Consider the following 17,870-nt stretch of genomic DNA (forward strand, 5'->3'; position numbering starts at 1 on the left):
CCTCATCCTCCTATCTCTAGCCTTGAAGGGAGGACCATTCTCAGTGCTTTGAGTGCTGAATCTTACTTCCCACCTACACTATAAAGAACTCTCATACCCCTCTCAACCGTCCCGATTTGAGTGGGGTATCCTGGAATTACAGAACCCATCTCTGCTTCTGATTGGATCCAGGGGTGTCCCGTTTCGGCTCCCACACTCTGGTGTGGAACAACCAGCACCCGCCAGAGCATGGCCTTTGTTGAGGTGTCCAGTGGGAAAGGGGGGGGGGTCACTGAGAAGGGGCAGGGAGGCGTTGGGGTGTTTTTAAGTGTGTTGAGGGGCCAAGTCATGTCCCGACAACAGCGGTACTGCTACAGCGGGAAGGTAAACGGCGTTTCCATGCGCTGCTCTGGTTCGCTAGAAGTGGCTTAGTCATGCTGGCCACATGACCCAGAAGCTTTATGCTGGCTCCCTTGGCCAGTAAAGCAAGATAAGCGCCACAATCCCAGAGTCATCCGCGCCTGGACCTAATGGTCAGGGGTCCCTTTACCTTTAAAGCTGTGTACTGAGCTAATGGTATATATAAGGCAGTTTCCTAAGTTCTTATTTAATATAGCCCTTATTCAGCTAGGAGGACTAGAATCTTACTTTATTTTTACACTGCATGCATAAGGTCACTTACTCAATCCCTGGCATCTCCCCTGCCTGGAACCCTGCAAATCCGCTGAGAGTCAGTGCAGACAAGACTGAATTAGATGTAGCAATGGCATGGCTTAGTATTATATGCAAGGATATTTCCTCTGTTCCGCAGAAGAGCCGGAAACTGTGAGTGCACACAGACCTTTTTCCCCTCCTAGTGCTTCCTCCTCCCCAAGGGAAGCAGTGTGTGCCATGAAGACTAAGAGTTAAGAGGCATTTGAATGGGTGGCAGGATGAGTGGTAGAAGTGTGTTTTCATCCTCTTACCAGCCTTTCAAATTTCAATAGCACTTTTCAACACGCCGAGTGCTTACAACTCTTTATCTCCAGGAGAGGGAAGACTCCCAGGTGATCTTGTTGAAAAACCTTTGGTGCAATATCTAGAAAACTGACGTTATTTGTTTGCTTGCTTTGCTTAGCCCTGCAAAAGGGCTGGTGCATCCAGATTTGATGCTGCATCCTTTACAAAAATAATATTTACATGTAAAAACTGGATTTTATAACCATCAAGCTTTTTTTAAAAAAAGAAATATGTGTATTTACATTACAATTCTGATAACCATCAGATAAAGAATGGAGTTTCTATCTAGAACAACTGGACAGAAGGTAGATCAAAATCAGGTGGCAGAAACGCCTGAGTGGTCTATAATAAGATCTCCCAATAGTACAGGGTATCATATAGTTTTTGCACAGCTCTACCCAATCTCTGAGCCGTGTGAGATTTCAAGGAGCTCCAGGGAATGAGGTTTGTGGAGTCTGTGGTGTCTTCATTTTATCTGGTGTTTTATGGATAAAGATTGGCCAACATATAAAGATTTATTAAAAGAAGAGAATGGAAATTTAAAATTGAAAGAATACAATGAAGTCAGGAAATATTGCAATGTTTGGCTGCAATATTTCCAAATAAATCAGAAATTCAGTGAAGATAAAAAAATTGGCTTCGAAAGAGAGATATCCAAATTTGGGAAAATACTATTTGAGGGGAAAAATAAATTTATTCGAAATTTGTATGAATTATTGTTGGATTGGGCTACAAAAGATGAGTTAACCAAAGCGGTTATGATAAAGTGGGCACAAGATTTGGGGAAAATAATTACGGTTGAAAATTGGGAAAGTTTATGGATTAGAGATACAAATTATATTTCAAATTATGATTTAAAAGAAAACGTGCTCAAGATGCAATTTAGGTGGCATCTCACCCCCTCGAAATTAGCTAAGATGTATGGAGGGGTCAGTAACATCTGTTGGAGGTGCAAGGAAGAAGTAGGTACTTTCCTACACATTTGGTGGTGTTGCAAAGAAATCAAGAAGTTCTGGGATGAGATATACAAAGAATTAAAAAAAAATAGTTAGATACATTTTATCTGGTGTTTTCACTTATATACAACCTGAGCATATAATGGAGGGGCTCACAGCATTAACAGCTCAGAAGATCTTGCTTCTCCCACAGTTGCTGCCCTGGATTGCAACAGAAATCAGGCATGGCTCTGGCTTCATAGAATCATAGAATCATAGAGTTGGAAGAGACCACAAGGGCCATCCAGTCCAACCCCCTGCCAAGCAGGAAACACCATCAAAGCATTCCTGACAGATGGCTGTCAAGCCTCTGCTTAAAGACCTCCAAAGAAGGAGACTCCACCACACTCCTTGGCAGCAAATTCCACTGCCGAACAGCTCTTACTGTCAGGAAGTTCTTCCTAATGTTTAGGTGGAATTTTCTTTCTTGTAGTTTGAATCCGTTGCTCCGTGTCCGCTTCTCTGGAGCAGCAGAAAACAACCTTTCTCCCTCCTCTATATGACATCCTTTTATATATTTGAACATGGTTATCATATCACCCCTTAACCTTCTCTTCTCCAGGCTAAACATACCCAGCTCCCTAAGCCGTTCCTCATAAGGCATCGTTTCCAGGCCTTTGACCATTTTGGTTGCCCTCTTCTGGACACGTTCCAGCTTATCAGTATCCTTCTTGAACTGTGGTGCCCAGAACTGGACACAGTACTCCAGGTGAGGTCTGACCAGAGCAGAATACAGTGGTACTATTACTTCCCTTGATCTAGATGCTATACTCCTATTGATGCAGCCCAGAATTGCATTGGCTTTTTTAGCTGCTGCATCACACTGCTGACTCATGTCAAGTTTGTGGTCTACCAAGACTCCTAGATCCTTTTCACATGTACTGCTCTCAAGCCAGGTGTCTCCCATCCTGTATTTGTGCCTTTCATTTTTTTTGCCCAAGTGTAGTACTTTACATTTCTCTTTGTTAAAATTCATCTTGTTTGCTTTGGCCCAGTTGTCTAATCTGTTAAGGTCATTCTGAAGTGTGATCCTGTCCTCTGGGGTGTTAGCCACCCCTCCCAATTTGGTGTCATCTGCAAACTTGCTCAGGATGCCCTCAAGCCCATCATCCAAGTCATTGATAAAGATGTTGAACAGGACTGGGCCCAAGACAGAACCCTGTGGCACCCCACTAGTCACTACTCTCCAGGATGAGGAGGAGCCATTGATGAGCACCCTTTGGGTTCGGTCAGTAAGCCAGTTACAAATCCACTGAATGGTAGCATTGTCTAGCCATTCAGTCTAGCCATTCAGTCTAGCTTCTGCCTGCTTCTAGCCATTCAGTCTAGCTTCTGCCTGCTTCTAGCCCAGCTCTCCCTCACACACTCAACTCTGGCTTTTGTCCCTCTTATCACCAGCCAGGTGAGGGAGGGGACCCATCCATTTGATCTCTGGAACAAGGCCACTTCCTTGGTTATATTAACGACCATGCTTAGAAGATTAACCCAGGAACAAGCTGGCTAGTTCAACAACTGAATCCTCCATTATATTTGAACCCTTGCTGGAGCCAGGACCCCAAGAATTGCAATGGATTCAGATATCATGCAGGCTAACCGCACCACCACCCCCAACTCACAATATTATATCACTGTTTTATTTGGTATTTATTTACCCATCCCTTCACCCTAAGGTCCTGGGGGCTATTTGAAATTCAATATTTAAAACACTTTGAAACAAACAACTATCACAAGAATAAGGAGGTTGCACACACACACATATATAAGTTCTAGGAATTCAGCAGTAATTGCCTACCCTCCTTTCAAGTTTATTTCCACCGCCGTTGTGAGTACTAGAAGTTTGAGTTTAAAATAAATAAAAGTGCGCATTCTCAGGAAGCTGGCTTCTGCATCCAGCGACACATCATGTGCTTCCACAGAATTGCAGCACTGCTTATGAGTGAGAATCAGAAGGCTAAGGAGGATTCTAGTCCACATGACACATCCGTGACTTCAATATGGAGCCGTTACTCTTGCAAAAGGAATTGGGGCTATGATGAAAACTAGCAGGGCTGTTATTTCAACAGAATGGAAAAAGGAAGAGGTAGCAAAGGGAGGAATAGCGGTGGCAGGGAAAGCCTCTCAACAACACCACTCTGATACCAACATCCTTTCTGTTATAATGGCATCATGATGAATGAATGAATGAATGAATGCTGTAATATTCAGAAAAAGTACAATAAAACAACAACAACAATTTATTAGTTATACCCTTATATTTATTAATTAATTTATAAATATAATTTATTAGTTATTAGTAATATAACAATATATTACCGTATTAGTTATACCCAGCTGGCTGGGCCTCCCCAGCCACTCTGGGCGGCTCCCAAAGGAATATTAGAAACATGATAAAACATCAAACTGCGGGAGGCAGTGCAAGAAAGGAGTGCCTGACGTGCTCTGGTCCATGGAGTTGGACACGACTAAACAACAACAAAAAACATCAAACATTAAAAAACTTCCCTAAACAGGGCTGCCTTCAGATGTTTTCAAAAAGTCAGATACAGTGGTACCTTGGTACTCAAACGGCTTGGCTCCCAAACAAATCAGCTCCCAAATGCCGCAAATCCAGAAGTGAGTGTTCCGGTTTGTGAACGTTTTTCGGAAGCCGAACATCCAATGCGGCTTCCGATTGAGTGCAGGAAGCTCCTGCAGCCAACGGAAGCCGCGCCTTGGTTTTGAACCGTTTCAGGAGTCGAACGGACTCCCAGAACGGATTAAGTTCGAGAACCAAGGTACCACTATAGTTGTTTATTTCCTTGACATCTGATGGGAGGGCGTTCCATGAACTAAAACTACCACCAGGTCCAGAAAGGTAGAAAAGCATAGAAAAAGGCAAGTATTATCAGCACAAGCATCAATTTATCAACAGAGACCTTTAAGAGCAATCGAACATTAAAGGGCCTGCCAGTTGGCTCTTGGGGATGAGCCATAGCTCAGAGGCAGTGTGTGTGCTTTGGACACAGAAGGTCCCAGGTTCAATTCCCAGCCTCCCCCAAGTAGGGCCAGGAGAGACTGCTCTCAGAAATCCTGGAGAGCCACTGCCAGTCAGTGTAGACCAGGGGTCCCCAAACTTTTTAAACAGGGCTGGTTCACTGTCCCTCATACACTGTTGGGGGCCAGACTATAAATTGAAGAAAAAATATATGAAAAAATTCCTATGCACACTGCACATATTTTATTTGTAGTGCACACAAAAAACAGGAAAAATGTGATATTTGAAATAAAGAATGATTTTAATCAACATAAACTTATAAGTATTTCAATTCTAAAAGCTGCTATTAGCTATAGGGAGCTTTTAGAGAGTAATTCTACACACCAGTTATGCGCTGGCGTGGGGGGAGGGGTAGATATGCTGCAGCAAGATATGTACGGTATGTAGCCCAGGGAGATCAGAAAATGCAGAAACTAAAAATGGAATACACCCACCCCCAATCTCCTTGAAAACCACCAACTGGACTGCACCACTGGAAGTCCAGCAATCCAATTGAACTCATGACCACAGGGGCAGAATCCCAGCACACACCCCAGCACTACCTCATTCTGCCAACCCCTTCAGGAAGGGGTTCAAATGCCCTTATCTGTCCACAGCCACAGTTTTGTAGCACAGAATTCTTAAGGGAGGGAGGCAACTTATCTCAGCATAAGGCCTCTTACCACATAGCTATCTGAGCAGAATGCCTGCAAAGACCATAAGCAGCCCTCCTGGATGAGGGTTCAAGACACACCCAGGAGGGGTCAGTAGTAAAAAGGAAGGGGCTAGACCAGGCATCCCCAAACTTCGGCCCTCCAGATGTTTTGGACTACAATTCCCATCTTCCCCGACCACTGGTCCTGTTAGCTAGGGATCATGGGAGTTGTAGGCCAAAACATCTGGAGGGCCGCAGTTTGGGGGTGCCTGGGCCAGACAAAGGAAGCCACAGACATAGCAGAAGATGAGTTTAAGCCCTGGAATAGAGTAACATGTTCACATTCACATTTCGGATGCCTAGCAAAAACAGTGAACGAATGGGACAGAAGAGCTTGTGGGACTTGTACAGGTCAATAAGCTCTTTATGCCCCCAGCTCCCACCTCTGGGAACCAATAATACCAATCCTTCCCTTTTATGTTGCCTAAAAAGCAGGGGCGCTCCCAGGGGTTGGCCCCAGTAAAAGGCACAGACCCACGGGAGCAGAAAAATTGCACCTCTCTATTCTGGCTCAGCTCCTCTGGCAAGGATGCAATAGCTGCCAAGCTGCATCCATAGCTGCCAAGTCTCCCGTATTCCCCGGGAAACCCCCGTTTTTCCTGCTGTCCCCAGCCGAAAAAAACGGATTTTTTTGTTTTTCCCCGGTTTATTCTGGCGCGGCGGCCATTTTGGAACTGGGCGGAGCATGCTCAGAAGCGACTTTTGATGCTGCTCTGCCCAGTTCCAAAATGGCTGCAGCGCGACTTCTGGTGCGGTGGCCATTTTGGAACTGGGCACAGCAGCATCAAAAGTCACTTCTGAGCATGCTCCACCCAGTTCCAAAATGGCGGCAGCGCTACTTCCGGTCCGGTCCCTTATTTTTCGGGGAGGAACTTGGCAGGTATGGATACATCTCCTTGCCAAGGGCGCAAGGGAGCCTAGGTACGCCTCTGCTGATAAGCCAGTTCTCGCGGGTAGCATACCAGCTGGACTCATTGCTCCCCTCTCACATCAGCCTTTTCTTCTGCCTTGCCCCCCATACTTAACTGACTTGTACATGGTGATAGCAGCATCCAACCCACCTGGGTAAAGTCCAAAAGTACTCATGTGCTCCGGAGGAAAATCCTTTCCCCTTAGATTCCTCTTGCCAGGAGGCTGAGCAGGCGGCTTCCAATTGGCTGCAGGAAGCCTCACTGCGTGGGGACGGAGCTTCCTGCAGCCAATCTGAAGCCTCGCCACGCGCCGAGGTAAATCCAACGAGGCGAGGCGTTTCCGTTAAAAAGAACGGTCTCCGCGTGCTGAGGTAAACCCAGCATGGTGTTTCGGCTGGCAGACCGGATTTACGAGCCTGGTGGGCCGGATCCGCCTGCGGACCATAGTTTGGGGACCCCTGGTGTAGACAGTACTGAGCGAGATTGGTCAGTGGTTTTACTCGGTATGGGCCAGCTTCCTACGTTCTGAGGTTCCTAGTTAAGGGACAGGCTACAGCTGTAGGGGAATGTGAAGCTGCAATGCTTATCATGGACATGATGCAAAAAAAAAACCTTTACAACATGCAAGGTAGGCCACTAGCAGTCAGAGGGTGAAATTAGGACCTGGAAGAGGCCAGTGTTCTGGTTTTAAACTGATTTTATTGTATTTAATCTGGCTAAGCCTTTTTGAAATTTTTTCCTCCGCATAAAGCGACTGACAATTGTAATAATAATAACAACAATGTTGTGAGTCACAGCTCAGGCGCCAGTCCAGCCCCACCCCGTCAGCTCCAGCGGGTAAGCAGCATTAAAATGCCAATTTTGCATGCAGAAAATGCACCATCCTAACATGGTAGGTAAAGGTAAAGGTACCCCTGACCGTTAGGTCCAGTCGCGAACAACTCTGGGGTTGCGGCACTCATCTCACTCTATACGCCGAGGAGCTGGCGTTTGTCCACAAACAGCTTTCGGATCATGTGGCCAGCATGACTAAACCGCTTCTGGCGAACCAGAACAGCTCACGGAAACGCCGTTTACCTTCCCGCCAGAGCGGTACCTATTTATCTACTTGCACTACTTGAACTGCTAGGTTGGCAGGAGCTGGGACCGAGCAACAGGAGCTCACCCCTTCGTGGGGATTCAAACTGCCAACCTTCTGATCGGCAAGCCTAGGCTCTGTGGTTTAGACCACAGTGCCACCCGTGTCCCACTCCTAACATGGTAACATGATCCAAATCATGTTCAATAAGAAGCACATGAGCATGTTAATATAACTCAGTTATCTACTTTTAAGTTACAAAATCTAGGAAGCAGCTGAAAACATTTAAAGAGCCACAAGAGACAAGTTTTCAGTGCCAAGATGACCACATGAGAACTTTTAATGGCACTTGAACACAGTGGGGCGGGTGCTCTGTCCATCCAGGAATCTGCAAAGCCTATTTTTTATCCTAAATTCTGCATTAAAAAACAACAAACTACCACCTGTGTAAGTAGTTCTGATATTCTAAGACAAAAATATTGCGTTTTCTAGGATGAATCACTTTTCCTTGGAATGTTAACTATTCTGGGAAGAACTTGGCCACAAACACAGCACACACATTTAAAGCACTATCATATCACTTTCAACGGAGGGGCGTGGGTGGCACTGTGGTCTAAAACACAGAGCCTAGGGCTTGCCGATCGGAAGGTCAGCGTTTCGAATCCCCGCAATGGGGTGAGCTCCTGTTGCTTTAAACAGTCATAACCTCACCCAAAGAATTATGGGAGTTGTAGTTTGTTAAGGGTGCAGAGTTGTTAGGTGCTCCTTCCCCAATTCCTTTCCATGAACTACAAATCCCAGAGTTCCCTGCAAAGAGGGATTGATTGTTAAACTACTCTGGAAATTGTAGCTCTAGAAGGGAAATTAGGGGCTTCCTAACAACTCTCAGTACCCTTTACCTTTAACAACTCTTGGTATCCTTAAAAAACTGCAACTCCCAGGATTTGTTGGCTGAAGAAGCGACTGTGCATCCCAGTGTTTTCAATGTAGGGTGTGAATGTGGCCTTACTGGGAACAATTCATGTTAAGCCAGTGGCGGCTGCATATGATCTGTGGCAGTAGGGATCATTAGGAAAGGTGTCAGAACACCCTATGAGCAAATCAGGAAGAATACTCAATAAACTACTATCAGCAGGTGAGGCTATTGGGGTGCTGACACCAAGGGCTGCCTGGTTTTTCATGACCAGCAACAGGGCCTTTTCAGTAGTGGTTCCCGGGTTGCAGAATGCTCTCCCCAGTGATGCACACCTGTCTCCATTATTCACTTTCAGGAGGGGTTTGAAAACATTCCGGTTTACTCAGGAATTTGGTGGCAGCTGAAGAACACTGTTCTGTCAACCTCAAAATCACTGGATGGTATGATGTCTTTACAGTGGTACCTCAGTTTAAAAACAGACCTGTTTACAAACGCTTCAGTTTATGAATTCCGCAAAACCAGAAGTAGTGTCCTGGTTTGCGAACTTTACCTTTGTCTAAGAACGGAATCTGAACGTGAAAGGGCACCAGCGGTGGGAGGCCTCATTAGGGAAAGTGTGCTTCAGTTTAAGAACAGTTTCGGTTTAAGAACGGACTTCCGGAACGCATTAAGTTTGTAAACCGAGGTACCACTGTACTTGTAATTGCTTTTTGAATTATTTATTTTTTTGAACCTTTACATTTTTCAATTAAAAAAATGCTTTTGAAGGTAACTAATTCCTTTCTAACTGCAACTGCTTTTAGATGTTTTTAACTGTAATTGCTGCTGGAATGCTTTATTCCATTTTAGAACGTTCCTGCTTTGTTTTTAAATTGCCTATCTGTTTGCCACCCCGAGTTCCTTGGGGTGGGATAGAAATTCAATAAATAAAATAGATAAATAAACAAATAACACCCCATCAGCAAATTGGAATAAATCCTCAGATAACCTTCCTGCAATCAAACCAGCAGAAACGCTCAGTAAAACTGGAGACAACTCTGAGCCTCCATGTAAGTTTTCTACGAATGCATCAGGAACTCAATAAGCCAGTCATCTGGAAGAGCTCTAGGGAAGGCAGGGCTCCTTCCTAGAGGACTGTGCTGCCTGTACTTGCTCCTCTTTCTCAGCCTGCAAAATACACCGAAGCTGACAAAGTCATCCTAATGGTTCACTGCTAGAAAAATTCAACCCTGGCTTCCTCAAGCGCAAAGCGAGTCCCTCAACCAGGCACACACAAATCCAATTTGCAGACACCTCATAGGAAGCTCTGCCTTATCCTGAGTCAGACCACTGGTCCAGCTAGTTCAGTGTTGTCTGCACTGGCTGGCAGCAGACCTGCAGGATTCAGACTGGTATGATTCCTAGCCCTACCTGGATTTCTTAGGGATCAAACCTAGGGCCTTCTACATGCACAGCAGATGCTCTGTCACTGAGATGCAGCTTTCTCCAAGTTCCTCAAGTGCCCTTCCTTCAATCCCTCATTTCCCCCCATCCCGCACTATTCCCTTATTCTCTCTCTCACGACCCACTTGATTTCCACCTGTTTTCTAACCTGTATCACAAGCAAAGACGACGACTAGATGGTTATTCCTTTAAAATCAAAGCTCTCAGCAGTTCAAATACGTGCCCCCGATTCAAGGCACAATTCAGGATGGAAAAACTTTGCTTGGATATAAGGCACTGGTGCGGATTGGAAACAACAGTTTCCCACCCCTCTCTCCTCAAAATGGAGAAGGGGAAAACTGTTTTCTGCAGCTCCAGAAGGTAAAACCCAAACCAACAGATTCAAAGGACAAGAAAGGAGGTTCTGACTAAACACCAGGAAGAACTTTCTGAGGGTTAGGAGCTGCTCTACAGTGGAACAGACTCCCTAGGAGGGTGGTGGACTCTCCTTCCTTGGAGGCTTTTGAACATAAATCGGATGGTCATTTGTGAGGGATTCTTTAGCTGCGATTCCTGCATTGCAGCAGGTTGGGCTAAATGACCCTTTGGGGTCCCTTCCAACTCTGCAGCTCCATGATTCTATGACAATGTGGGTGGCTGGTGTAGATGCCTGGTTTTGCTGCCCATCTGTTCAAGCTCCAGCCCTGCTTCTCCCCACCCCCAGCCCACCGCCCCCGCCACCTAGAAACATCTTGTACTGAACACAACCCCCAGGGAGATAAAACACCCTGGATCATACTTAAAACACAAAACAAACTCGAGCTGACAGCAACGGGGGAAGGAAAAGCAATTCCCCTAATGCTCTTCTTTATCGTCAAGTATCAGAGGACAAATAAGGGGGCAACTTCCCGCCTGGCCAGGCCCCTTGGTTGCTGCCCGATATTTGCTGCTGGTTGGCAGAGAAAGGTGCCAGTCCTAAAAACACACGAGTCTGCTAGATCAGGCCAAGGGCCCATCTAGTCCAGCATCCTGTTCTCACAGTGATGTTCTCACCAGATGCCTGAGGGAAGCATGCAAGTAAGACCTGAGCATTCTCCCCTCCTGCCATTTCCAGCAACTAGCATTCAGAAGCATGGCTGCCTTTGACAAGGGAGGGAGAGCAAGCCATAGGGACATCAGAAGAGCCCTGCAGTGCTGGATCAGGCCAAAGGGGGAAACATCTAGTCCAGGAATCTGTTCCCATGGTGGCCAGCTAAATGTGCGATAAACCCACAAGCAGGATTCAGGCACAAGAACCCTCTCCCCTTCCTGTGGTTTCCAGCAACTGGAATGCAGGAGTGTTGCTGTCTCCAGCTGTGGAGGAGGAGCCACTATCATGGCCAGTAGCTGTCAATCACCACCTCCATCATCTTTTAAAGCCATCTAGGTACGTAGCCATCACTGCCTCCTGTGGAAGGGAATTCCATAGGTTAACTATGCACAGCCTGAATAAGGGCTTTCTTTTATCTGTGCTGAATCTTCATTGGATACCCACGTATTCCAGTGTTAGGAGAGAGGGAGAAAAACTTTTCTCAATCCACCTTCTCCACACTGTGCAGAAAGCTTAAGTGGTGGTTAGACTACGGATGTGTTGCCTTTGAGCACAGATAAGTTCGGGGGTGGGGTGGTTGTGCATTTCACAGCTCCCTCAGCCCAGCCGTTCACATCAGCACAGCTTCATTAGTGTCAGATTCATTTATACCAGGGGTCCCCAGACTACGGCCCGGGGGCCGGATGCGGCCCAATTGGCCTGCCAATCTGGCCCGCGACGACCCCCGCCGCCCGCCGCCCGCTCTTACGGCGCGCAGCGCGGCAGCGCTCTTCCGGGTCGGGAAAAAAGCGCCGAAAATCCTTTGTGCGCATGCTTATGGGCCTCTCCCGACCCGGAAGAGGTCATTTCTGGTGCACTTCCGGATCGGGGGAGGCCCATACGCATGCACACAATGGATTTTCGGCACTTTTTCCACCCTGGAAGCGCGCCGCCGCGCCAGTAAGCGCCCGTGCACTCCCCCGCCCGCCGGCCCAAACGCCGGTAAGTCTGGGAACCCCTGATTTATACACAGAGTAGGGGCTGTTCACACCTTGGCTGGAGATTAGGAATAGATTAAGGACTCTTAGTAGGTGTGAACCTAGTTTGAGAAACAATGCATCAAATAGTAGTATTTCATAACCAAGTACAGGGCACGTATGCATTCTAGATAATGTCAGGTGAACAAGGATGGAAAAAACAGCCCTGGAAACATGGTGAATACACAGTGTAAAGTGAGTGTGGACACAGCCTGAAAATTCATACCGATTTCATAGAATTGTAAAGTTGGAAAGGGACCCAAAGGGTCATTTAGTCCAACCCCTGTCATGCAGAAATCCCTGATTTGTTTGCAGGGTAGCTGTACAATAATCAACATTGTCTAATTTCCCAGAGAACAACCTGGTGCCATCCAAATTCTGCAAAGCAAAAAAACAAGGTTCGTAAGCTAACAACAAACCATGGCTTCACATCACAGTTTGTTGTTAGCAGACAAACCATAGCTCAGCCACTGAGAAGGGTTTGCACATAACACAATCCCAGTGTTTCTCAATCTTGGGCCCCCAGCTGTTGCTGGACTACAACTCCCATCATCCATGACTCTAACAAACATGTGCATGAAAACCTGGAGAGTCTAAGATTGGAAAAATGGGAGAGAAAATGAAGCTGAGAGATTCACCCTTCCATACTACTGGCAGTATGAAGTACCATGCAAAAGGATACTGAGAGGTCAGGGGGTGGACAAGCAGTAGCAGAGAGGGCCAGATTCTATGGGTACTATCCCACTAAGTCACAGAACAGACCGATTAATATAACCAGCTTAAAGATATCTTATTTCATTGATTTCAGTGGGTCTGCTCTGAGTACAACTAACATTTGGTATCACCCCCTATGTATCAAACATTCATATCAATGTTTGACTAGAATTCACGTGGTTTCAACCACATTGCTTCCTCCAGTCATGTAAAACAAGGCCATACTTGTATTTTATTTCAGTTGGTTAAAAGCCCCTACTTTTTTTTCTAAGTAAAAGGTTCATTTTCACATTGCAAACCAGGACTTCAGGAAATGCAGAATGCAAACTGTCACCACAAAGCAAACTAGGCTGAAACGAGGAAACATCTCAGGACTTTCCAGCTCTTATGAGATTTCAGGAAGCCTCGCTATATCGAAAGAACAACACATTCAAGGGAGCTGCCACTCCTTCCAATGGAAGTGAAACCCATTAGTGGTTCAAGCTAATGCTCAGGGAAGACAGTACTTGCTCCAAGGCAGGGTCTGAGGATCTCAACCTCCTATCCAAAAACAGGGTGGAAAAGCACCCTGGGCCTGGGATGATTTCATTACAACCCTGACACAGAATTACAGCAAAGTCCTTCTGAGACTCCCTCGGGTGGCTTAACTTGTTGCCCTCTGGACATTGTTGGGACTGCAACTCCCCGCAGCCCACATTGCCAGTAATCAGAGATGATGGGAATTGTAGTCCAGCCAACATATGGAGGCCCACAGGTTAGCAACCCCTCTTCGAGGACATCGGCCACATTGGCACCATACATGTAAAGCACTGTGCTGTCACTTTGAACAGTCATGGCTTCCCACAAAGATTTCTGGTAGCTGTAGTTCGCTAAGAGTTGTTAGGGGCCCTCTATATCCCTTCACAGAGCTCCAGTTCCCAGATTTGGGAAGAGAGAGATCGATTGTTAAACCACTTTGGGAATTGTAGCTGCAGGAGGGGAACAGGAGCCTCCTTCAGCTGTCACTTCCACACATTATATCTGCATGAATGAATGAGTAAATGTCTTGGAGTAATCTTTGTCAGCCTCCACCCCACCCCCCAACCAAATGTTTTGGACTGCAATTCCCACCAGCTCCATTCAGCATGGCCATTTGAGGCTACAACTCCCATCAGCACATCTGCTTTGCATGTAGAACATCCCAGGTTCCATCTCTGGCATCTCCAGGTAGGGCTAAGCGGGAATCATGCCGAGCTGCTGCCAGTCAGTGTAGACAATACACAAGACAGACCAATGGTCTGACTTGGTATCAAAGCAGCTTTCTGTGTTCCTATCTGGAGGGCACCAAATTTCAGAAGGGATTCTGAAAGGATTATGAATCTGTGTTAAGTGGTATTATGAACATTTCCATGCACTGATGTGTGTCAAGGATTTCCTGAAACAGACTGCAGTCGAAGTGGTGATTCATGTTTTCCCCCCTGTAACAATGTACAGAGAGATGGCTATATATACCTGCCAACACTTCGTGCATCTGATGAAGGTGATGCCACAAAAGCTCAGGCCGTAATAAACCATTTTTTATTTCTTGCTGCCACAGATTTATTTGGCTACCTACGGTAGCTGGAAATCAGGCTAATGTAGATACCTAGGGAAGGCATTCTGGGGATGCTCATATAATAGTTCCAAATATTTATTATTGTCTTACATGGGCAAAGGCTTCCTCCAGATCAGTGTTTGCCAATCTGGCGCCTTCCAGATGTTTGGGCCTTTGGCTGCCATCAGTCCCAGTACCATAAGGCTGCGCCGGCTGGGGATGATGGGAGTTGTAGTCCAAAATGTCTGGAGAGTGCCAGCTTGGCAAAGGCTGCCAGATGCCAAAAACCTCCTTGTTTAGGTGGATGTTTACTCTCTCTGATTTTATTAAATTGCTGTTGCTTGATTTGGAATTTCATTGCATTTTAGGGTTGGATTGTTGTTAACTGCCCTGAGTGGGGCGTTGCACACCAGGAGAGCAGAATCTAAATTCCCCCCATCTATATAAGTGATAAATAAATCTAATTCTGTAGTACTGATGGGTCCTAAATAGGGAGAATCATAATTCAATAGGCTGGAGAGTGAAACACCCCATACGGAAGGTACTTAATAGCCACCTACAAAGTTATGAATATCATAAACTCTTCTAGCCACAGTCAGTCTGTTCTCCTCCTCTGCATTGGGGGCAGAGGAGGGAGCAAGTCACACAGAGGCCTGATCACCTCCATATTCCTTTGAAAGGGGCTGCCCCTGCTGCTGCCTCTCCATCAAGGCCTCACTTTCTAGGGTCACATGGCTGCTTCCAGAGAGATCTCGCAGAACTCTGGTAGCAGCGGCAGGGGTGGGCCATGGGATTCCACTGCCTGAGGCAGCTGCTTCAGTCCACCACATGAGCAGGCCGGCCCTGGCTGTAGCTCAGCGGCTGAGCATCTGCTTTGCATGCAGAAGGTCCCAGGTTCAATCCCCAGTGGCATCTCCTGGTATAGCTTTGAAAGACACCCTGTCAGAAACCCTGGACAGAAGCTGATGGTCAATATAGGCAATGCTTCCTGTGTTGCTATTCAAATCAGCCCTTTACTCAGACCAAGAGGACTGGAAACTTTACCTTTGCGGAAAAGGACTACAGATCAGTAGTTGCATACAGAAACGTCAGTGGTAGAGCATCTGCATTGCATGCAGAAAGTTCAATTTCCAGCATCCCTGGGTAAGTCTGGGTAATTTTTATTTTTTTTCTATATTCAGCTTTTTCTCCAAGGAGCTCCAGGTGGAATAAATGCTTATCTCCCTCCTCACCTAATCCTCACAACAACCCTGCAAAGTAGGTTAAGCTGAGAGTCAGCAACTGGCCCCAAATCACCAAGTGAGCTTCATGGCTGAGTGGGGAGCCAAACCCAGGTGTCCCAGGTCCTACCGTAGTCCGACACTCTAACCCAGGTACCCCCAAACTTCGGCCCTCCAGATGTTTTGGACTACAATTCCCATCTTCCCTGACCACTGGTCATGTTAGCTAGGGATCATGAGAGTTGTAGGTCAAAACATCTGGAGGGCCGCAGTTTGGGGATGCCTGCTCTAACCACTACGCCATGCTGGCTCTCTAGTCAAACCCCCAGAGAGCTTCTGCTGGTTAGTGAGACAATACTGACCTAAGAGTTAGCCTCAATGTAGGGCGGTTTCCTATCTTACATTTAATCATTTGTGAGCAGCATAGTCAAGGTGGCACTGAGAAACCCCCAAAAGCCTGAAAAGGCCCCTGATATTTTAATACCAACAAAATAACAGCACACCCATTGTATACAGTACACAGATATACAAAAAAATGAGAGCATCATTGCCTTCCACACCACCAAGCCACAAGGCTCGGCTACACCAAAAAGGGGCTGTGAGCAAGGGATGATTCCGCCCCTCCTTTGAACCAAGCCCATCTTGCTGTCGACTTCCAGGAGAGCAGCCAGAACGGTCACCCAGCAGCCATCAAAGTGGGCAGCTGTGGTGCTGCTGCCATCATCTCTCGCTTCCAAGTAGGAAGAGAGAGAAAAAGAAAGAAAAACAAGGTAGAAGGAAGCGTGACATCATTCCACCCATCCCTCCAACAAGGCGAGGCCTTGCAGGTGGATTCAGCCATGCTTGCTTTTTTTCCACCAAGACAGGTGGCGGGGATTGGGAGGGGGGAGAGAAAATGTCTCCTGGCAGAACGGTTTTTCAGTCCGAAACACACACACACACACACACACCATCGGCTGTGGGTTTCAGATCCAGAAAAGAGCAGAGAGAGAAGTCTATCCACACCTTCTGTTGCAAAGCCAGGTAGCAAAAGAGCAGATTGGCAGGATGGGGAGGGGGTAGATCTATATCTCCTAGAGGGGATGTAAAGAGACAACCTGACCAGAGCGGGAGGGGAGGCCGGGCAGGAGAAAATTAGGTGGGGGAGCAGACTTTTCCTTCAAGGCACACAAGCATTCCCCCCTCCCTCCCCATTATCCCTGCTTTTGGGGGGGGGGGAATTAATGACATTTAAAGAGGTGAGGGTTCTTTAGGCACTCCAGAAATAAACCAAGAAGCTGCCATATCACACGGCCATTAACCCACAAACACGCCAGACGATGCAGAGTCATCTTTCTTTTCTTCAAACCGACATGCCAAAAATAAAAAGGTCATTCCTCCCACAGCACCTGAGCGTTGCCCGCGCCCCTCCCTCCCTTCTCCTGCATATACAGTACAACGTCTGCAGTATAAAACAATAACCCCCCACCTAATATGGTGGAGGGGCGCAGCAGACGACGCCAAGGCTTGTCGACCTTTTTGGAGGGCTCTGAAAGGCCACGCGAGGCGTGGGTCTAGTGGCGAAGGGAGGGTGTGGCTTGGGGTGCGAGGCTTACCGCCGAAATGAGCCTCAGGATCGTCTGAGGCCGCCGGAGGAACTCCAAGGGATCCACCGCCGCGCCTGCCCTGCCGGCTCCAAAGGAGGCTCCTTCCATGATTCCTAGGCGCCCTCTCTGCGGATCCCTCTCCTCGCTCGCGCGCCCTCCTTTCGCTTCCAAGCGCAGGAGAGAACAGAAAGGGAAAGCGGTGGCGGCGGCGGCGCCTGCCTGGGGGGGGGGGGGCGAGCGGCGGCGGCAGAGGCTGGCAGGCAGCAAAGCGAGCCAGGCACTAGGCGCGGGCGGAGAACCCGGGAAGCTCGCGCCACCACCACCACCACCTGCCCGCTCGCCTGTCCGGGTTCAGCTTCTCAGCGCGCGCAGGCTCTGCTCCTGCTGCAGCGACCCACCTAGTGGGTGGGGTGGGTGTGGGTGTTGGGGGGGAGGGGGGAAGTGATCATAATAATAGGTGGGGTGGGGTGGGGTGGGGTTGGGGTTGGAAGGGTAATCAGAATATTAGGAGAGGAGGGGGGTAATCATTATATTAAAACTGGAAGCCCTGCAACAGAAACAACAGTAGCATCTTCAGGGGGGGTTGTGGGATCAGCTTTTGTGGACTGCAGCCCTCCTCATTAGAAGCAGGAAACGTCCAGAC

General features: G+C 47.4%; 1 protein-coding gene across 1 annotated transcript in view; it reads right to left on the bottom strand.

Moving 5' to 3' along the window:
- Positions 1 to 17,465, bottom strand: part of SYNGR3 (synaptogyrin 3) — a 40,657-nt gene extending 23,192 nt beyond the window's left edge. The window contains exon 1 of the mRNA XM_035130699.2: positions 17,237 to 17,465. Within this exon, the coding sequence (XP_034986590.1) occupies positions 17,237 to 17,335 (99 nt within the window). The 5' untranslated portion in view covers positions 17,336 to 17,465. The remainder of the gene's footprint in view (positions 1 to 17,236) is intronic.
- Positions 17,466 to 17,870: the final 405 nt, after the last annotated feature.

Source organism: Zootoca vivipara, chromosome 14 (genome assembly GCF_963506605.1).
Source record: "Zootoca vivipara chromosome 14, rZooViv1.1, whole genome shotgun sequence".
NCBI lineage: Eukaryota > Metazoa > Chordata > Lepidosauria > Squamata > Lacertidae > Zootoca > Zootoca vivipara.